We start from the raw sequence: 23,484 nt of genomic DNA on the forward strand, positions 1-23,484 counted from the left end.
ACAGGTTAGTTTTGGTGAATCAACTCACTGAATAATATCCATGTGATCTTTATAAGTTTAAGTACACATTCTGATGGTGGAGCCTAACTCTAAAGTGTTTGTGAGTTGTAGTTTGTATTTGTGAATGAATCCAGTGCACAGCTGCAGTAATCAATACAAAAAGGCAACGTGAGTGCGCAATGTTTATATAGGAACTTCTGATCCTAATTCAGACTCCCAAATTAGAGCTCCCGTTTTCTTATTGATTTTATAATGTATATTTGTATAATGTGTGTGTTCTGAAATAGTGACAGAGAATAGAACAAGGATGGACAATTCAACCCTTAACTCAACAATGAGTAGATGAGTGTTATGTGTGTGTATATGTGTAAATAAATGATCACTGAAATTCAAGTATTTATTTTATTTATTTATATGTACTGTATGTATATATATATATATATATATATATATATATATATATATATATATATATATATATATATATATATATATATATATATATATATATAGCTAGAATTCACTGAAAGTCAAGTATTTCTTATATATATATCTTAACCACGCCCCCACCCCCCACGTTATGAACGTTATTTTTAACACTATGATTACCAGCGGAATTATTCATTACTTATCGTGTTAAGCAATGTCAGCTAAGATTTAGCTGAGAGCCAGATGCAGTCATCAAAAGCCACATATGGCTCGAGAGCCATAGGTTCCCTACCCCTGTTTTAAGGGCACAAGGTTATGCGGAGGTGTACTTACAACAATTTAATACACAAATGATACTATTTATAGTCGCGGCAGAGGGGAGTGGATGCAAAATGTTTTCTTCTTCCTGGGAATCCTATATGAGTGGATGCCCATGGTAAAAAAAAAGAGCAACAAGTGGTTGCTGTGGCAGTCACGTGTGCTTTTTCTTGATGTCCTTATGCAACCTCTTGGCTCTGTATTTGGACCCTTGTTTCCCCTCATAATTCAGTACTTGGACAATTCATGTTGGGAATACATAGTTGCACGCTGAGTCATTATGCAATACAAAGGCCATTGTATAAAAGGTTACAAAGGCTAAAAGCCATCTTTGTCGCTCTTGAGCGGATGTGATGTAAACAAACACATCAGGGTTGCATTGTTATGCGTTTCTGTTGCCGTGAGCCCACTCAGCAGGTACAGGAGTTGATGTTAACGCAGTTGCTGGGGCTGTGTCACCGCGAGGGGGAGGGACTTAGGCCATGAGACAATGCTCGTGTTTGTGCAACAGCCCCTGAGTGGAGGCTGGCTTGCTCTCGCTTGGCTACCACCGATGCGCTCATGGCTGACCGGAGAGGAAAGTGGACAGCTTGATCGCGGCTGTGAGATGCACCGGCGCAGGTAGGATGGACGGAATGGCAGAATATTGCATTTTTTTTCCAACCAACTTTTCTAGCCTGGGAGGTATAGAGGTCGACTAGGGGTCTCTTGGGTTTTGGCACGGTCACTTCCCTCGGAGTGTGTGAATGGAGCCTGGCTGAAAGAAAGTTGCACTGAAAGAGGCTCAGTGAGAAGCATGTGCAGAATGTGGCTGGGATCCAGCAATGAAAACAACCACGTTTAGGATAGGGATAGGATGTGGTAATAAGTGATGAATAACAACATAATTTGTAGTTGGGGCTAACATGGTTATAAGGATATGGTGACGGTTTATGGTGGTAAGAATAGAGGTGGAGAGATTAAGACAAGATTAATTAGAGAGATGAGGGAAGAGGAGGAAGTCAGGGGAAGAAGAAATGAAAAGACAATATTTGTCCTTTAATATCTGCAGTGTATTCAATATTTAATAACCTCATGGTGCGTCATGTGCTCTTATCCAGACCAAAGAGACTATTGCCTTGTTGTTCCCTGTTATTTTATCTACCCTCCTGACCGATTTGTATTTGGTTCATCTTATGCAATCACATTTTCTGTATGTTTTCTATTCAAGGCAGCAGCGGGAGAAAGTTTGTGCGGTGGTGTGAGGGCGAGGGGGGAGAAAAAAAAAAGCAAGAGGGGCTGGCTTTGAAGATACAGACCCGGCATTGGTTTGGGCCGAAACAGAAAAAAAGGGCGTCCACTCCTGCTGTGTCAGAGGGAAAAAAGCAGTCCACTGGTGTCAGAGCGCTGTTGCATTCGTTTGCAAAAGTACAGTAGGTGACCTTCTGGGGCTCAACGCCAAAGTGTGGACAGGAAGAGGAGGAGGACAAAAGGAGCTGTGGGCCAACACAAGCAGGATGACGGAGAATAAGATAAGGTCTTTGTTTTGTCAAAAATTCCTACTGGATAAAATGTCCGACACTAAAAATACATTTTACTTTAATCATTCTATTTGGTTAGTGGTCTTAGCAGGCGCTTGTTGTGCTGACAGCTGTGTGTGAATGTGTGCATGCATGTGTACCATGTGTCTATATGTTGATCCCTTTGCAGCCTCCCTGCTAAGCTGATTAATGGAGGCGTGGCGGGCCTTGTTGGTGTGACATGTGTATTTCCTATTGATCTGGCCAAGACCCGCCTACAGAACCAGCAGGGTGCCGAAGTGTACAAAGGAATGTGAGTACGGCCCTCACAACACACTATTAACACAAATATGTTCTTGTAGTATTACATCAACTTAGACATCAATTATACTTTTCTTCCTTATTATTCTCCCTATTTTATTTTGTCTTTCTATCTACTACCCATGTGTCCCTTATTTTTCCCTCTCTAATGCAACCCAACCAATGAAGGCAGTTCAGAGTCGGGGTTTTCTACCATTAATGGAGTTTTTCCTTGTCTCCGTCACCAATTTTAGACTTGTCTTTTGTTAATTAGTGCTATGTAAATACAGTTTACCTAAAATGTCATCAAACTTTTAAAACTGCTAGAGGTTTTAAAAGGTTACAGGGCAGCATTTGCCAGGTGCTTCAGTTGTCAGAGTTAGACATCCATCCATCTATCCATTTTCTACCGCTTGTCCTTTCGGGTGTTGTGCAAAATACAAATGTCCACCGCAGAGGACACAGGTTCTCAGGGGAATATACACATGCACGAGCGATGGCCCATATGGGCTTAAATCTATATCGTGATATAACTGCAGCCTCTTGCGATAACGAAATACATCACAATATATTATTTGGTACATAAATGATAATACAACCATTTCAAAACAGATTATGAAGGCTCCTAATTTATCTGCTGGCGTATGTGGTAACATATTGTGTCATTTCCAGTTGTATTCTTTTTTCTAAATTCATTATTAATGTTTTTGCTAATTTTCTGTTGATGTTTGGTTACTTTCTGCCGTACCATAGCTCTACCTTCACTTCTGAAGAGCAGGTTTCCCTGAAGAGCAGGGAAACCCTGAAAAACAGGGAAACCTGCAAAACAGGCCTGAAGGGACGAAGTAGCCTCAGTGTTTTTTTCCCTGACCTAAGGACTATTCCGCACTACTACGGTATTGAGCACTGTTTTAACGGATTAACCTCGGCTATATATATATATATATATATATATATACAGTACTATATACAGTACAGGCCAAAAGTTTGAACACACCTTCTCATTCAATGTGTTTACATATTATTTGCATTGTAGATTGTCACTGAAGGCATCAAAACTATGAATGAACACATGTGGAGTTATGTACTTAAACAAAAAAAGGTGAAACAACTGAAAACATGTTTTATTTTGTAGTTTCTTCAAAATAGCCACCCTTTGCTCTGAATTCTGCTTTGCACACTCTTGGCATTCTCTCGATGGGCTTCAAGAGGTAGTCACCTGAAATGGCTTTCACTTCACAGGTTTCATAGTTTTGATGCCTTCAGTGACAATCTACCGGTACAATGTATATAGTCATGAAAATAAAGATGTATCCAAACTTTTCGCCTGTACTGTATATATATATATATACACACACACACAAAGTATATATACAGTATACAGTACATATACATACATACACATATACTGTATATGCATATATGCACACATATACATATATATATATATATATATACACACACACACTAGGGGTGTCAAAAAATGTATTTGAAAATGTATTGCGATTCTCATTTGTAACGATTATTATTCGATAAAAAAAAATAATCAAAAAACAATTTTTTAATTGTTTAGTTTTTTTTCCTAAATCTGTCCTGTCCAGCCACTCAGGCAAATCATATTGTGGATGTCTGCTGTACAGATTTACTTTACAAAAGAGAAGTGTTTGGAAACCTCTCTTGTTGCCTTATTTGTATTTGACTTTATTAAATGTTTGGGAAGCATTTTATTTATCAAAAGCAGTTTTTTTTAAATGTAATATACATTTGTCACAGCTGTTTATCTATTTTATGGAAGAATGTAGCTAACCTAGCGCTAAAGCAGCTTCATTTACTCAAAGATATCCTTCTGAGAACCAGCGTTCTCTTCAGTGGACATTTGCAGAACAAGTATATATATTTTTCACGCTGTGACAAAAGAAATAGACCCTAAAACAAATGTCCACTGCAGAGGATGCAGGTTCTGAGGTCGGGTAATGTGTAGACTTTTGCTTTGATAACATGATCACTCATGTAGATAACATACTGTAGATGTAGAGAAAAACGCTATTTATTTTGGATATGTCTTTTCCAAGCAAGCCCAGGGTTTAGGAGGTAACTCATGGGATTCTTGCCACCAGGGACGGCGTGGCGCAGTGGAAGAATGGCCGTGCGCGACCCGAGGGTCCCTGGTTCAATCCCCACCTAGTACCAACCTTGTCATGTCCGTTGTGTCCTGAGCAAGACACTTCACCCTTGCTCCTGATGGGTGCTGGTTAGCGCCTTGCATGGCAGCTCCCTCCATCAGTGTGTGAATGTGTGTATGAATGGGTAAATGTGGAAGTAGTGTCAAAGCGCTTTGAGTACCTTGAAGGTAGAAAAGCGCTATACAAGTACAACACATTTATCATTATTTACCATGCACATTTTATTTCATCGTAACTGATATGAAACATTAGAGAGGAACATGACCAACAAGAACAAATCTGTGTCCTTATAAGACCCTGCTGAGTTCATGTGCTGGGCTGTCCGGCCTCGTGGATGGGTGTGGCCGGACGCCCAGAATGTGGTTTTCCACTGTGACTCACAGATGGAAAAATAGCAGGAATGACTTATTCCCTTCAAGGCCTAATAATAATAAAGTTGGATTTTCAGCGCCGAGCACAACATTTGTCCAGACAGCCGATCATTGTGTGTTCTAAGTTTCATAAAGGCATGCTGCAGTGATAATCCCATAAATTTAGTGGTAGAGTTCAGTCTTTGTCTTTTGTCTTTATAGGTGGGACTGTCTGGCGAAGACGGTGCGCTCAGAAGGCTATTTTGGATGCTACAGAGGTATTCTTTGCATTTCTACTGCCTGTGACAAACAAACCTGCAGCTGTGCCTTACTATAAATGTAATCCCTGCCACCCACTCGCTTGTTTTTCACTGCAAGCGCTCACTCATTTTCCCATCAATGGCATTGTCCCGCATGGGAGTAAACTTAAGCCGCTGCGTTGAATCATTGTAATTCTGCTTTTGTTTGTGACCGTGTCATTAGCTTGTTTGTGTCCTTCAGGTGCAGCAGTCAACCTCACTCTTGTCACACCAGAAAAAGCCATCAAACTGGCAGCTAATGATGCCTTCAGACAGAAACTCTCCAAGAACGGGTAAACGGCAAAACGCTACATTTGAAGTTCACAAGGTATAGTCTGAATTCATTCATACCGCTGGCGAATTTGGACTTTTGTTTAAAAGTAAATAGAAAGTGAGAAATAGTTTTCCCACAATGATGCCTCTTGTATACCGTATTTTTCAGACTATAAGTCGCAGTTTTTGTCATAGTTTGGCCGGGCTCCAGTGCGACTTATATATGTTTTTTTCCTTTTTTATTATGCATTTTTGGCAGGTGCGACTTATACTACGGTGCAACTTATACTCCGAAAAATACGGTAGTCTGTCATTTCCAGTAGAAAACTTGCTGGTTAAATAAAAAATAACTTAAATCCAAATTTGCCAGGGATGGAAAAATAAAATATTCCGGGACCATTTGCAGATGCAACTAGCAAATAAACACGTGTAATTGAGACAAAATGTTTGACTCTTTAATAAAACCTGAATTATGTTGCTGCATTGAGGAACGTTACATCAACTCGACCCTCCCCCTCCAAACAATCCTGCTAGCGCATGAGTGTCAAACTCGTTTTAGCTCAGGGGCCGCATGGAGGAAAATCTATTCCCAAGTGGGCCGTAATGGTAAAATCTTGGCATGATAACTTAAAAACAAAAACAACTCAAGGTTGTTTTCTTTGTGTTACTTTGGCCAAAAATAGAACAAGTTCTAGTTTGTTGAAAATTCTGAGGAAATTGGTGCAGCTTCAAAAACACAATGAGGTTAGACTTCTATCTCCAAAGGCAGGAATAAACTTTAAGTCACAGTCTTTCTGGGATTGATAAAAAAAAACCAGAACATGTTAACTCTTCTAGGTATCAAATACTTCCTTTGTCATGTCCAAGTATCAACGCGCTAACTCAACAAACCGTAAGAAACGGAGGTAAAAACTATTCAAAAGGGTTAAGTTCACTTTTCTCGTGTTTGGCAGAGACATTTTGGGGCAACGAGGGTGCCAAATGACGATGAGTTCGAAGAAGAAGACATAAAACGGCAGGTTTTAATTTTCATTTGGGTCGAGGAGGAGGAGCCACAGTCACCCTTTACAGTGTACCTCTTGCTTGGCCCCGGTATAAATCGTTTGCTTAAGTTAAAGTTAAAGTTAAAGTACCAATAATTGTCACACACACACTAGGTGTGGTGAAATTATTCTCTGCATTTGACCCACCCCCTTGGACCCCGACTTAAACAAGTTGAAAAACTTTTTCGGGTGTTACCATTTAGTGGTCAATTGTACGGAATATGTACTGCACTGTGCAATCTACTAATAAAAGTTTCAATCAATCAATCAATCACCCCCTGGGAGATGAGGGGAGCAGTGAGCAGCAGCAGTGGCCGCGCTCGGGAATCATTTTTGGTGATTTAACCCCCAATTCCAACCCTTGATGCTGAGTGCCAAACAGGGAGGTAATGGGTCCCATTTTTATAGTCTTTGATATGACTCGGCCGGGGTTTGAACTCACGACCTACTGATCTCAGGGCGGACACTCTAATCACAAGGCCACTGAGCAAAATTGTTATTGTGACATCCAGTGGACACATTTAGAACAGCAGTTTATTTCGTAAAAAAAAAAAAAAAAAAAAAAGCAGCTCATTTTAATACTTGGCAAATTCACCACGCGGGCCGGATAAAACCTGTTTGCGGCCCTGATTCGGCCCGCGGGCCGTACGTTTGACACCCCGATGCTAGCGTGATGTTGACCTTCTCCCCCAATTCTAAATCAACATTCACAGTCTGTTGTCATAACTACATTTTCTTGTTTTTCCCTCTACTAACCTAAACAGCCTTTTTAAAAAGTAATTAAAACACATTTTTTTGTCCAAAATCCACAAAATTGCTGGGTAACAAACACAATTTTAGCAACACATTAATCATGAGTTAATCCCACAAATTCAAATTTTTTTTATAAAATTGTTGTTCCTCCACACTTTTTTAAAATTATTATTTAGATATTACTATTATTTTTTCTCTACTTGCTAAAATAAATAAAAGGGTTCCTTTGTGTGATAATGAGGTCATTTCAACCTACCTAATGTGTTTCTACAGCCTATTAAAGGTTAATGAGGACAACATCAAATAATGCTTTATGATCTTGTCATGTGAAATTAATGGGATATTTAAAAGCCCAATGGGCTTTTGTTTAAGCTCACAGATACATCAGTGAAAATTTGATAGTACAGTCTAATGATATTGTATGAAGAACTTTCAAATGTTTTGATTTTGAAACATGCGGCTCATGTTTATATTCTGGGTACTTAATCATTTTACCGTTCATTTACTAATTCTGGGTATTTTCATAGTCCAAAACTTTCCATGGGAATAATATGAAATTAGCAAAATGACAGTTCAGACTTGTTTTCTTTGTTTTTTATATATATATTGCAATTAAGGCTGTCATAACGATTAAAATATCATACTTGCCAACCCTCCCGAATTTTCCGGGAGACTCCCGAAATTCAGCGCCTCTCCCGAAAACCTCCCGGAACAAATATTCTCCCGAAAATCTCCCGATTTTCAGCCGGAGCTGGAAACCACGCCCCCTCCAGCTCCATGCGGACCTGAGTGAGGACAGCTTTTTTTCATGACGGGAGGACAACAGGGTGACAAGAACTAAATCATCCAGACTAGAGATAAATTGTATTATTATGTTTATCTTACCTAAAAATAAATATATTTATTAATTAAAAAAACCAAAAACTAAATACATTTTTACTATATTTTGCTAAAAACATCAAAATTAATTGTATTTTTATTTGTATTTTTTCGGGACTCCTTATTACATCCAGCCATAGAATTATACATTAAAATAAACATATTTGAAATAATCTCTCTCTCTCTCTCTCTCTCTCTCTCTATATATATATATATATATATATATATATATATATATATATATATATGTATGAAATACTTGACTTGGTGAATTCTAGCTGTCAATATACTCCTCCCCTCTTAACCACGCCCCCAACCACGCCCCGCCCCACCCCCGACCACGCCCCCACCCCCCACCTCCCGAAATCGGAGGTCTCAAGGTTGGCAAGTATGAAAATATATAACTGCAAATAATAAACTTTTAGTCCAGAATTAACGACAACTAATTGCAAATAGATATCTGGTGTAGTTAGCATGCTTTGCTTTATTATGGGGCAAGAAAAGCAAGCCCAAATAAGCAACCACACTTGGTGTGCCCCCAAAGAAACCTGATTAAAATTCGAATTACGATTCTCATCTATTCCGATTCTAAATGTATTCATAATTTTCAAAAATCGATTTAAAAAAATTTAATAATGGAATTTTTTATTTTTTTTTAAATATGTTTTGTTGGCCATCTTAGCGCTTACTTGCTGCACGTATAAAGTCATATATCAGCTGCCAAGAGGAGCTGTTGTAACCTATTTTGAAAAGGTTGTATCATCATCTTCAAACCAAATAAGATATGGCGACAATCAGTTTGAATCAAGAATCGATTCTGAATCGAATCGTCACCGCAGGAATCGAAATATATTGAATTGAATCAGCACGGTGGCACAGGTGTTAGTGCATCTGCCTCACAATACGAAGGTGCTGAGTAGTCTGGGGTTCAATCCCAGGCTCGGGATCTTTCTGTGTGGAGTTTGCATGTTCTCCCCGTGACTGCGTGGGTTCCCTCCGGGTACTCCGGCTTCCTCCCACCTCCAAAGACATGCACCTGGGGATAAGTTGATTGGCAACACTAAAATTGGCCCTAGTGTGTGAATGTGAGTGAGAATGTTGTCTGTGTATCTGTGTTGGCCCTGCGATGAGGTGGCGACTTGTCCAGGGTGTACCCCGCCTTCCGCCCGATTGTAGCTGAGATAGGCTCCAGCGCCCCCCGCGACCCCGAAGGGAATAAGCGGTAGGAAATGGATGGATGGATGGATGGGTGAATCGAATAGTGAGTTGTTGGAAGATTTACATCCCTGAACTCAGTTCAAAAACAAGCCCAAATTCATAACAAACCGCGACTCACAAACTTTGCAAGCGACTTTAGAAAAAAACAAGCCCAGTCGCTTATAATATGCGGACTTGGCAACGCTGTCGCTGCTAGCAGCTAAGAACTGCGGTGATGACTCAACTCACAGTGGCAGTGGATGGAAATAACTTTGGTCTTGAAAAGAGAGCGATCTGCCAGGCCTTTAATTAAACTTGCCATACAGTATGGCTTTTTATTTGTCCTTTCCTGCTCGCTGTGACTCAACATCAGCCGGAACGCCGACGCTTTTCTACCACTAGGGTATGGACTGAGGGTCATACAGGACGCAAGTTAATCGCACGACAAAGAAATTGTGGCGTTAAAGGAAACTTTTGTTAACTCGTTATTGTCACTTTATCGTTGATATACAGTACAGGCCAAAAGTTTGAACACGCCTTCTCATTCAATGTGTTTTCTTTATTTTCATGACTATTTACATTGTAGATTGTCCCTGAAGGCATCAAAACTATGAATGAACACATGTGGGGTTATGTACTTAACAAAAAAGGTGAAATAACTGAAATCATGTTTAATATTCTAATTTCTTCAAAATAGCCACCCTATGCTCTGATTACTGTTTTGCACACTCTTGGCATTCTCTCGATGAGCTTCAACAGGTGTCACCTGAAAGGGTTTTCACTTCACAGGTGTCATAGTGAAGTGATTGTAGTCATTAAAATAAAGAAAACACAAAACTATGAATGAGTTATGTACTTAACAAAAAAAGGTGAAACAACTGAAAACATGTTTTATATTCTAGTTTCTTCAAAATAGCCACACTTTGCTCTGATTACTTTTTTGCACACTTTTGGCATTCTCTCGATGAGCTTCAAGAAGTAGTCACCTGAAATGGGTTTCACTTCACAGGTGTGCTTGAAGATCATTAAGAGAATGCCAAGAGTGTGCAAAGGAGTAATCCGAGCAAAGGGTGGCTATTTTGAAGAAACTAGAATACAAAACATGTTTTAAACAAGTACATAACTCCACATGTGTTCATTCATAGTTTTGATGCTTTCAGTGACAATCTACAATGTAAATAGTCATGAAAATAAAGAAAACACATTGAATAAGGAGAAGGCGTGTCCAAAATGTTGTCCTGTACTGTAGATTTTATGCAAATATTTATTTATTACATATAATTACATTTTACTTATGTATTATAAAGTCAAAACTTTCTTTCTGGACTTGAAAACTCCTAAATTCTTAATTTGCTGGTGGGAATTTCCAAACATTTTCCACCTCTTTGTAAGCCGACACACTCCACAGTCATTTAGCATCTTGTAGGAGCAACACAACAAACAATAGGTTGTTTGCATAAGTGTATTATTTATGTTTGCTCTGTCTCTGTCATCAGCCATTTACCCCTGTGGGGGGAGGTTCTGGCAGGGTGCGGGGCTGGCACCTGTCAGGTGGTGGTAACCACGCCCATGGAGATGCTAAAAATCCAACTACAGGATGCAGGGAGGCTGGGTGAGATATTCACTGAAATATTGTTTCTACAGTCTTGAGTTTTTTCTCATTATAGAAATCTAAATCCTTTGTTCCGTGACAAAATGACGTTCTGTGAGAAGAATGCAGGCTCACATTTGATTCATTTAATCAGCTGCCCAGAGGAAGGTTCCGACATCAGCTCAGGCTTCTGGTCCTGGTCCAGCTCCATCATTGGTGGCCAGCCGGCCAGCCCGGTCCGGTCCTCCCCAACGGACATCGGCCACCAGCATCACAGTAGAGCTGCTGAAGACGCGAGGTCTGGCTGGTCTCTATCGGGGAGCAGGGGCCACCTTGATGAGGTAAGACACACACACACACACACACACACACACACACACACACACACACACACACACACACACACACACACACACACACATGCACATGTTTTTTTTTACACATTTAGGGGTTGCTAGCACAATACAGTAGTTCATATCAGTGCATTAAGTATCATAAGGTAAATATCAATAATGTCTGGGATAGGCTCTAGCTCAGATCTGGGCAAAATACGGCCCGCGGGCCACATGCAGCCCATTAAGATTTTCAATCCGGCCCGCCAGACGTTCTACATATTTTTTTTAGACCTTTAACATCAAAACTGTAGCCGCCATTATGATGTGCAGTAGGGATGTCCCGATCCAGGTTTTTGCACTTCCGATCCGATACCGATATTGTTTTTGCACTTCCGATCCGATACCGATACTGACCGATACCGATACTGACCGATAATGGCCTATCCAAGCATGTATTAAAGTTTAAAGTTATTTAGCCTACTTAGTTGTCAGAATCATGTTGAAAAGGGTTTTACTACTCTTGATAACAACTAGCCAGCTGAATTAGGGGAGTTTGAATAATACACAATGGTTGGTAACAAGAAACTAACCTGTTTATTCAAGGATGAACACAAAATAGACAAAATTATACATGACAAACAGAAATGGCATCATTGAAACTAGGGCTGGGCGATATGGCCTTTTTTTAATATTGCGATATTTTAAGGCCATATTGCGATACACGATATATATCTCGATATTTTGCCTTAGCCTTGAATGAACACTTAATGCATATAATCACAGCAGTATGATGATTCTATGTGTTTTGATTGATTGATTGAGACTTTTATTAGTAGGTTGCACAGTGAAGTACATATTCCGTACAATTGACCACTAAATGGTAACACCCGAATAAGTTTTTCAACTTGTTTAAGTCGGGGTCCACTTAAATTGATTCATGATACAGATATATACTATCAGATATATACTATCATCATAATACAGTCATCACACAAGATAATCACATTGAATTATTTACATTATTTATAATCCAGGGTGTGGAGGGGGGCGCCGGATGTAAGTGTCAAAAAAACAACTAAAAGAGTTTGATATGAGAATAAGTCTAAAGTTAAAATATAGGGTAGAAATGCACCCATTTGCAGGAAATGTAGTCTTGATTTTCAAAATTTTCTTTCAAGGCTTGCATGTCTACATTAAAACATTCTTCTTCATACTGCATTAATATATGCTACTTTTAAACTTTCATGCAGAGAGGGAAATCACAACTAAAAAAAATCACTATTTTTTTCATACGGTGTTGATGTGGAAATGTTTGCCTCTGCATTTTGATGGTGTGGGCGTGTGGCACCGAATGGAGATAAGCGTCTCGACAGACCTTACAATATTTGAACAATGATGACGAAAACTGTTTTCTCTGTCGTGTCCGTGTGTCGAAAATTGTTATGCGCTTATTTTTTTATTTGATTTTGTGCGTGGCATAGATTTGCCGTGCGCAGAGGACGCTTGAGCAGGCGCGCACCTTAGCGGGTACGCTAGCATCACAGCTAACGTTAGCCATGCTGCTACCTCGCTCTCTGCTGGGAGAGGGCATATACGTATGTGACGTGTGACGTGACAGTATGTGACGTATGACGTGACAGTATGTGACGTGTGACGTGACAGTATGTGACGTATGACGTGACAGTATGTGACGTGTGTAAAAAGGTGCGCTCGCTGTCTGTGAGAGGGGGACACAGGAAAGAGTGAGAAGAGCCTGTCGTGTAATGCCAGCAGCTAAAAGCAACTGCGTTAGAATTCACAGACCTGTGGATGTGTTGAAGGTGTGCTGGAAAATGCGAAACGGAATATACGGAGCAGCAGAAAAGTGGAATGTATTATTTAAATCGGTGTGTTGGAAAACACGGACCAGAGGTTTTTTTTAAACTGGATCTGGATCTGCATTTTCCCATGCCGTGCCGATATCCGATCCAAATATCGGATCGGGACATCCCTAATGTGCAGTGCTGTTTTTAAATGACCGTAAGTTTTGAACTAAAGAAAGTATTTCACAATGGTTGAAATCTGCACTTTTGAGTGTTATACGATTTATTACGGTACAGCAGCTCAGACGAGGAACAAAGCAGAGCATGCAGGGTTTGTTTTCAGAGCAGGCAGCCCGAAACGCCTTTGTCAAGAACAGATGCAGAAGCACATTTTTACAACAAATTTCAGCATAAAAGTGATAATATATAATTTTGCACGTGTTTAGTACCCTTTGCATTCATATTTTGCTGTTTGTTACATTTGTGTTGGGTTTTGCTTGATTGGAAAAGATACACAACTATCGAGGAGCTGATCTGAGAAGTAAAAGAGGAGCGATGTTCATGTGCTGTTAATATTCAGTGTTTTATTGTTCATAGTTAATATTGTAAATCCCACTTTCTTTATTTTAATGTACATTTTGAGTGTCCCATTCAGTAAAAAACTGTAAAATTACATTACGTTTTTTTGAGGAGGTCTGTCATAACTTTTTTAGAATTCTTTCTGACTTTTGGTATTAGTGTTCCTGAAAAAAAGGAATTAATTTATATTAGAGATGTCCGATAATATCGGCAGGCCGATAAATGCGTTAAAATGTAATATCGTAAATTATCGGTATCGTTTTTTTATTATCGGAATCGTTTTTTTGTTGTTGTTTTTTTTTTTTTTTAATTAAATCAACATAAAAAACACAAGATACACTTACAATTAGTGCACCAACCCAAAAACCTCCCTCCCCCATTCACACTCATTCACACAAAAGGGTTGTTTCTTTCTGTTATTAATATTCTGGTTCCTACATTATATATCAATACATATCAATACAGTCTGCAAGGGATACAGTCCGTAAGCACACATGATTGTGCGTGCTGCTGGTCCACTAATAGTACTAACCTTTAACAGTTAATTTTACAAATTTTCATTAATTACTAGTTTCTATGTAACTGTTTTTATATTGTTTTACTTTCTTTTTTATTCAAGAAAATGTTTTTAATTTATTTATCTTATTTTATTAAATTTTTTTAAAAGTACCTTACCTTCACCATACCTGGTTGTCCAAATTATGCATAATAATGTGTTAATTCCACGACTGTATATATTGGTTGATATCGGCATCAGTTGATATCGGTATCGGTAATTAAAGAGTTGGACAATATCGGAATATCGGATATCGGCAAAAAGCCATTATCGGACATCCCTCATTTATATAATTTATACACATATACCCATTTGCCCCCCCAGACACATTTTTTTCTCTCAATGTGGCCCCTGAGTCAAAATATGTGCCCAGCTCTGCTCCAGCTCAAAGTGCATGAATACATTTTTCTCTGTTATAGACAAGTAGCATAACAAAAAACGTGTTATATGTGGGCACTTTGAAATGCTCAATACTGACACCTACAGGTCTTAACACCTACAGATATTTCAATCAAAACAAATCTGTGTATTATTGTTTAGCCTTGGTGGGGGTATGTGTGCTCCTGGGTGCCATTCTAAATTGCTGATAGATCATAAATATACCGTAAACCGGTTGCAGCCGTAGTATATTTGGATCCATCAAACGTATGTTATACAATCACGATATACTAATCCAAAAATGTGAACAATTCAGCATGAGGTGGGCGGGTTTTTTTCTGGGTTATGTAACTTAATCAATAGGAAGCAATATGAACCTAGGAGATCACATATCAGAGTGATATAAATATATCACTCTGATGATATAAATAACAAGTTATTCTTGTTAACATCAAAATTTTGGGATATTTAATGGTACATATCACAAACATGTAAGAAACCAGGTCATGGATTTCTCTTATGAAAAAAGGTAATGACCTTGAGGTTGTCCACATTGTTTCAGTAGTTTACAGTACACTTACTTTTAAGGCCAGGACACCACATGATGTGCCATCTTGCTGGCGTGCATGGGCCAGGGTGCTGCATGCCCACCTTGTCACATTGCAGTCTTTCTTTCGCATAAAGGCCCTTAATGATAGAAATATTACTTGTAAAAAACTATTGCACCATTGTCATTTAGCAGCTCTTAGAGCTGCTTTTTGTCTGACGTTATAGTGCAAGTACTATGTATCAGACATCATCCTTTAATGGAAAAAAATACTTTGTTGACTCCTGGCATCTCTGAATGTTCCTTTTAGATTCCCCCAATGGATCCAAAAAAAGGCATCTCCTCTCATGTGGGTAGATGACCTTTGTATTTTTAACATGGAAACAAGATAAGTGAGGCACAAACCTACTATTAGACGGATTCATCTGTAAGATTGAAATGGTACATGAAAATATTTTAGACTTCAGAAATGGCATTTGAAAGGGAGTTCCACCCTTGAAAGTATAGAGGGCCTTCAAAACCACTGATACAGATCTTATAAAAGCAAGATTTGCACAGTACTTCTCATCTCACCGTCAACATCCAGTGGTGGTGTTCATTCATGATTCCCACAAGGATGGAGAATGCCATTGGATTGAGCTGTAAATAAGAGGAACTAATGAAAATGTATTGCATAATCAAAGAAACAAATTCCATGTGCATAACAGTCTCCTATACATACTGTCCGGAGTCTTGGTATTTTCCCGAGCCAAATTTCCGTCATCAAAAAACTGTCGATGACACAAGCCTCTCCTGCACGTGTTTTATTGTGGTTCCTCACAAGACAGGTGAGGTAGGCATTGATTACCTATGAAAGATTGAAAAATAAATTAATTGTGCGTGAGACATGCAGTTCCATATGTTGACTGACTCTGTGTGTAAATGCTACATATATTCAGTATGGAGGACCAGTTATCAACTAATTTTGCCGGTCACCAAATTGCAATTTATGTATTATTAACTTTATTAAGGCTCTGGATGCTGTGGGGCTGTCTTGGTTAACAAGACTCTGCAGCATCGCGTGGACATCGGGGGCGGTACCACTGGATTGGCAGCTGTGGTGGTGGTTCCTCTCTTTAAGAAGGGGAACCGGAGGGTGTGTTCTAACTATCGTGGGATCACACTCCTCAGCCTTCCCGGTAAGGTCTATTCAGGTGTACTGGAGAGGAGGCTACGCCGGATAGTCGAACCTCGGATTCAGGAGGAACAGTGTGGTTTTCGTCCTGGTCGTGGAACTGTGGACCAGCTCTATACTCTCGGCAGGGTCCTTGAGGGTGCATGGGAGTTTGCCCAACCAGTCTACATGTGTTTTGTGGACTTGGGGAAGGCATTCGACCGTGTCCCTCGGGAAGTCCTGTGGGGAGTGCTCAGAGAGTATCGGACTGTCTGATTGTGGCAGTCCGCTCCCTGTATGATCAGTGCCAGAGCTTGGTCCGCATTGCCGGTAGTAAGTCGGACACGTTTCCAGTTAGGCTGCCCTTTGTCACCGATTCTGTTCATAACTTTTATGGACAGAATTTCTAGGCGCAGTCAAGCCGTTGAGGGGATCTGGTTTGGTGGCTGCAGGATTAGGTCTCTGCTTTTTGCAGATGATGTGGTCCTGATGGCTTCATCTGGCCAGGATCTTCAGCTCTCACTGGATCGGTTCGCAGCTGAGTGTGAAGCGACTGGGATGAGAATCAGCACCTCCAAGTCCGAGTCCATGGTTCTCGCCCGGAAAAGGGTGGAGTGCAATCTCCGGCTTGGGGAGGAGATCTTGCCCCAAGTGGAGGAGTTCAAGTAACTCGGAGTCTTGTTCACGAGTGAGGGAAGAGTGGATCGTGAGATCGACAGGCGGATCGGTGCGGCGTCTTCAGTAATGCGGACGCTGTATCGATCCGTTGTGGTGAAGAAGGAGCTGAGCCGGAAGGCAAAGCTCTCAATTTACCGGTCGATCTACGTTCCCATCCTCACCTATGGTCATGAGCTTTGGGTTATGACCGAAAGGACAAGATCACGGGTACAAGCGGCCGAAATGAGTTTCCCCCGCCGGGTGGCGGGGCTCTCCCTTAGAGATAGGGTGAGAAGCTCTGCCATCCGGGAGGAGCTCAAAGTAAAGCCGCTGCTCCTCCACATCGAGAGGAGCCAGATGAGGTGGTTCGGGCATCTGGTCAGGATGCCACCCGAACGCCTCCCTAGGGAGGTGTTTAGGGCACGTCCGACCGGTAGGAGGCCGCGGGGAACACCCAGGAAACGTTGGGAAGACTATGTCTCCCGGCTGGCCTGGGAACGCCTCGGGGTCCCACAGGAAGAGCTGGACGAAGTGGCTGGGGAGAGGGAAGTCTGGGCTTCTCTGCTTAGGCTGCTGCCCCCGCGACCCGACCTCAGATAAGCGGAAGAAGATGGATGGATGGATGGATAACTTTATTAATAGAAAATAATCCTGATTAAAATGTGTATAGTCCAGAATTGCACATATGTGAAGTGATGTGAAGGCATCAGACAAAAATTATAGCATAATACCTCGCTCTCAAGCTCCTGACTGGGACCAACCTTCTGGATGTCCCAAAAATATAATTGAAACTTTTCAATCTTTGAAAGAAGGACATGGGCCTTCTTCCCTGCAAATGCCTCTTTCACATGTGCAGAAGATGAACCATATCAAACCATGAAACATGCTGTATTCATTAAGCTATTATTATAACATAAAACCCCTTCTCAAAAACATATTTTCCATTTCAACCACAATTCTTAAAAATGTTACGATTTCCTTTTCTGAAAATTATGAGTTCATTTTGCATGAATGCAACAAAGGAGTAACAAGCGTTACGCTCATAACTTTTTTTTTTCCAACTGAGTAAGCACAGAATGACAAAAAACTTACATTTTTGGATTGAAGTTTTTTTATATTTTGGAGTTTTTTCCTCTACCTCTCCAAAACAAGCGGATGGAGGTGAGGAGGCTGGTGCAGCTGGAGGTGAGGAGGCTTGTGCAGCTGGAGGTGAGGAGGCTTGTGCAGCTGGAGGTGAGGAGGCTTGTGTAGCTGGAGGTGAGGAGGCTGGTGGAGGTGGAGGTGAGGAGGCTGGTGGAGGTGAGGAGGCTTGTGCAGCTGGAGGTGAGGAGGCTGGTGGAGGTGGAGGTGAGGAGGATTGTGCAGCTGGAGGCGAGGAGGCTGGTGGAGGTGGAGGTGAGGAGGCTTGTGCAGCTGGAGGTGAGGAGGCTGGTGGAGGTGGAGGTGAGGAGGCTTGTGCAGCTGGAGGTGAGGAGGCTGCTGGAGGTGGAGATGAGGAGGCTGGTGGAGGTGGAGGTGCTGTTATGGTGGATTTGGCCAGACGAATGACGGTGGGGCGGAGTGTGTTTTCTGGATATGAAGCAGCGGGTGTCTGAGGTGGTGTAGAAGGGGTTGTGGAAGACTGTATTTGATGAGGTATACGCGGCACTTCAAGCCTAACCTTGGTGAGGTGGTCAATGTTCACCCTCCGGAAAACTTTACCATTTTGTCCTTCCAGATCAGCACTTTTTCCCTCCAGTGCTATTACTGTGTACGGGCCCAGGAAGTTTGCCTCCAACTTCCCACCCTTCCTCTGCTGGTTCCTGACGTTCTGCCGCCAGACCTGCTCTCCAACTTTAATATTTGCCCTTGGTGCACCTGTTGGTGGAGGTGAGGAGGCTTGTGCAGCTGGAGGTGAGGAGGCTGGTGGAGGTGGAGGTGAGGAGGCTTGTGCAGCTGGAGGTGAGGAGGCTGGTGGAGGTGGAGGTGAGGAGGCTTGTGCAGCTGGAGGTGAGGAGGCTGGTGGAGGTGGAGGTGAGGAGGCTTGTGCAGCTGGAGGTGAGGAGGCTGCTGGAGGTGGAGGTGGAGGTGAGGAGGCTGGTGGAGGTGGAGGTGCTGTTATGGTGGATTTGGCCAGACGAATGACGGTGGGGCGGAGTGTGTTTGCTGGATATGAAGCAGCGGGTGTCTGAGGTGGTGTAGAAGGGGTTGTGGAAGACTGTATTTGATGAGGTATACGCGGCACTTCAAGCCTAACCTTGGTGAGGTGGTCAATGTTCACCCTCCGGAAAACTTTACCATTTTGTCCTTCCAGATCAGCACTTTTTCCCTCCAGTGCTATTACTGTGTACGGGCCCAGGAAGTTTGCCTCCAACTTCCCACCCTTCCTCTGCTGGTTCCTGACGTTCTGCCGCCAGACCTGCTCTCCAACTTTAATATTTGCCCTTGGTGCACCTGTTGCAGCCTCCGCCTGGTGCGGTCCTGCTGCTTTGCCACATTGCTGAGCACAATATCCCTCACGCTCTCAAGCCGCTCTATGTCCTCCCCCAGAGCTTCCTCTACCACAATGGCCTCAACACTGCTGTCCAACTGTGAACAAAAAAGTATTTTGCAGGAATTTTTTTCACATGTTTTTCACAGGAGACAGTGTAGCTTGTTTGCCTTTGCATTAACACTGTTTCCGGTTGCATTTACAGAGCAGAGTTTATTTTGAAACTCTTAATCAAATCATGGTAGGATTTCTTCACTAACCCTGTAGTGCTCAGGGACCTCTGATGGGTAGCGGGCCTCTCTCCCAAACATTAAAAAAAAAGGGGAGTATGACGTCGTCATTTGTTTTTTGGTTCGGAGCCCAAACATAATGGCATCTAGGTATTCGTCCCAAGTTTCAGGTTTTGTGCCCACAAGTTTGCTGAGCGCCCTGGAAAATAAAACATATTCAAATTTTAAATTACAATTTGCATTTGTCAAAAACCCCACAATTGAATTGTACTAGCGTAAACTGAAGACCACATAGATCATATTTAATGAATAGATTGACCCCAGAAAAGGTGGGAGCTATATTTCCTTCACCTTTGGATGGTCCCATTCATCCTCTCCACCAAACCATTAGTCTGAGGATGGTAGGGGGCACAGAGGCTCCGCTGGATGCCCAGCTTGGCACACACACTCCTGTTAATCTGTAAATGTAGAGTGCACATATGTCTTAGGATATGTAGCATTTTGTATTAACCACAGAAAAGTTTATATGTAAAAATTAATGTGGGAACCCTAATATTTGGAAGCTGTTACAATGTACACATGAATCATACTTGCCAACCCTCCCGGATTTTCCGGGAGACTCCCGAAATTCAGCGCCTCTCCCGAAAACCTCCCGGGACAAATTTTCTCCCGAAAATCTCCCGAAATTCAGGCGGACTCAGGTCCTCATGGGTTTATTGTTAGGCAGTTTCATTAACGTCCTTCCAGCGCGGCAACAACACACAACAACTGCAGTCACGTTTTTGTATACCGTAAAGCAGTTCGTCTGCCGTAAACAGCAAGTTGTGACACTCTTAAACAGGACAATACTGCCATCTAGTGCATTTTATGAAAGCACTTTTGTGCGTGCCACACATCAATGCATCATCAGAGACAGGGTGTTCAGCATGGTTAGAAAAATAGTGACAGAGAATAGATCAAGGATGGACAATTCAACCCTTAACTCAACAATGAGTAGATGAGTGTTATGTGTGTGTATATGTGTAAATAAATGAACACTGAAATTCAAGTATTTATTATATATATATATATGTAATAAAAAAAAAATATATATATATATAATAAAATATATATATATATATATATATATATATATATATATATACACATACAATAATATATATATATATATATAATTAAATAAATATATATAAAAATGTATATATATATATAGCTAGAATTCACTGAACGTCAAGTATTTCTTATATATGTATATATATATTTATATATACACATTTATATATATATATATATATATATATATATATATATATATATATATATATATATATATATGAAATACTTGACTTGGTGTATTCTAGCTGTAAATATACTCCTCCCCTTTTAGCCACGCCCCCAACCACGCCCCCAGCCACACCCCGTCCCACCCCGACCCCGCCGACCCCCCTCCCCCCACCTCCCGAAATCGGAGGTCTCAAGGTTGGCAAGTATGACATGAATTCAGTCAAATAGTTGTCGTGGTTTCCATATTTACCGCATTGACAAATTCTGTGCCTTGGTCCGTCCATATCCTTTTTGGTGCCTCAAACTGATGACATTTTTTTATAATGCATTCAGTCACCTCTGCCGCATTTTTGGATTTGAGTAGATAAGCTTGTGGCCATTTAGTAAAATAATCAATCATGACACAGATATATTGATTGTCATTTTTTGTTTTGGTTTATTTTCCCACCAGGTCCATGCCTATAAGCTCAAATGGGTGTGTGACCTAAAAAAGTAGAATAAAGAAGATCAGATTAGGAGCAGGATCATTGGAGACAGTTTAATAATTTATTGGGTGTAAATAAATACAAATATCAAAATCTATTTTAATATGTTAACATGCTGTTGTGTAGTACTAATTAACCTGTTTTTACAGCTTCCTCTGTGACCCTCGGACTCAGAGCAAAGCCATGGAAGAAAAAATATATATAAAATATATTTACCTTTATAGGTGTGTATTCCACCTCCTTTTTTATTATGGGCTGGCTGGCCTGGCAAACGGTACAATCGGCCACCTGCAAAAAACACAATTCATATGAACAACGTTACCATCAACTGCACACTTGCCAACCCTCCCGGATTTTCCGGGAGACTCCCGAAATTCAGCGCCTCTCCCGAAAACCTCCCGGGACAAATTATCTCCCGAAAATCTCCCGAAATTCAGGCGGACTCAGTCCATGCGGACCTGAGTCCGCTTTCCCACAATATAAACGGTGTGCCTGCCCAATAACGTTATAACTGTAGAATGATCGAGGGCGAGTTCTTGGTTCCTTATGTGGGTTTATTGTTAGGCAGTTTCATTAACGTCCTCCCAGCGCGGTAACAACACACAACAACAGCAGTCACGTTTTGGTCTGCCGTAAACAGCAATGTTGTGACACTCTTAAACAGGACAATACTGCCATCTGGTGCATTTGATGAAAGCACTTTTGTGCGTGCCACACAGCAATGCATCATCAGAGAGGGTGTTCAGCATGGTTAGAAAAATAGTGACAGAGAATATACAAGGATGGACAATACAACCCTTAACTCAACAAGTATATGTGTACATAAATGAACACTGAAATTCAAGTATTTCTTTTATATATATATACAATAAAAGAAATATATATTTATAGCTAGAATTCACTGAAAGTCAAGTATTTCTTATATATATATATATATATATATATATATATATATATATATATATATATAAATATATATATATATATATATATATAAATATATATATATATATATATGAAATACTTGACTTGGTGAATAGTAGCTGTAAATATACTCCTCCCCTCTTAGCCACGCCCCCAACCACGCCCCTCTCCCACCTCCCGAAATCGGAGGTCTCAAGGTTGGCAAGTATGATCAACTGGCAACATTTGGTGACTGTCATTTCATATTGTGTAATAAAGGAAAGTTCTAGTAGGATTAGATAAAAAGCAAAATTGCTTCAAGTGTCATTGAATTACCCATTTATCAATGTCTGCGACCATTCCAGGCCAGAAAAATAGCCTGGAAATGGCGTCTCTGGTCTTTTTTTGTCCCGTGTGGGCTCCTATGGCACTGGCATGGAACTCAGTGAAGACATCATTGGCCTCTTTACTGTCCACACACAACCTTTGTTTTTTGGAGGATCTGGTCACACCGATGTAGTACATTTGCTCTCCTAAGAAATACATTGGAAAATATATCAACCCCAAGAAACATTTTCTTGTGAAGGTTGCTACATCCAGATGGGTTTGCTATCATGTTGAGACACCCAATGTTAAAGATGAATTGGATAAATAAAAATTTGCCATGGAGTGCTCCATGGCAAAGCTGCAACTGCATGAAATGTTAAAAATTTCATGAAGAAAAGTTGTATCAAGTAAAATGATTTGCAGAGAAACCTGTAGCAAAATAAAAGAAAAAAATGGAGACACAGGCAAAGGAAATATTATCGCAACAAGAGATTACTGTGTAAGATTTCCTGCAATAACCATTGTCCATCCTTACCTAAGGCACCACTTACCCATAATCAGGGTCACAAGGTAGGAAAACATCCTGGGCAGGTAACAAGTCCATCACAGGACACACACAATTGACTCACACGTTCAAACCTAGGGGCCTACTTTTAAATAGTGT

General features: G+C 40.9%; 1 protein-coding gene across 1 annotated transcript in view; it reads left to right on the forward strand.

Moving 5' to 3' along the window:
* The first annotated feature begins 1,167 nt into the window (after positions 1 to 1,167).
* slc25a18 (solute carrier family 25 member 18) overlaps positions 1,168 to 23,484 on the forward strand; it is a 36,070-nt gene continuing 13,753 nt past the window's right edge. The window contains exons 1-7 of the mRNA XM_061970192.2: positions 1,168 to 1,368; positions 1,958 to 2,263; positions 2,437 to 2,559; positions 5,302 to 5,357; positions 5,581 to 5,671; positions 11,020 to 11,135; positions 11,269 to 11,455. Of these exons, the coding sequence (XP_061826176.1) occupies positions 2,244 to 2,263; positions 2,437 to 2,559; positions 5,302 to 5,357; positions 5,581 to 5,671; positions 11,020 to 11,135; positions 11,269 to 11,455 (593 nt within the window). The 5' untranslated portion in view covers positions 1,168 to 1,368; positions 1,958 to 2,243. The remainder of the gene's footprint in view (positions 1,369 to 1,957; positions 2,264 to 2,436; positions 2,560 to 5,301; positions 5,358 to 5,580; positions 5,672 to 11,019; positions 11,136 to 11,268; positions 11,456 to 23,484) is intronic.

The sequence above is a fragment of the Nerophis lumbriciformis genome, linkage group LG10 (assembly GCF_033978685.3).
Source record: "Nerophis lumbriciformis linkage group LG10, RoL_Nlum_v2.1, whole genome shotgun sequence".
In the NCBI taxonomy this organism is placed as follows: Eukaryota; Metazoa; Chordata; class Actinopteri; order Syngnathiformes; family Syngnathidae; genus Nerophis; species Nerophis lumbriciformis.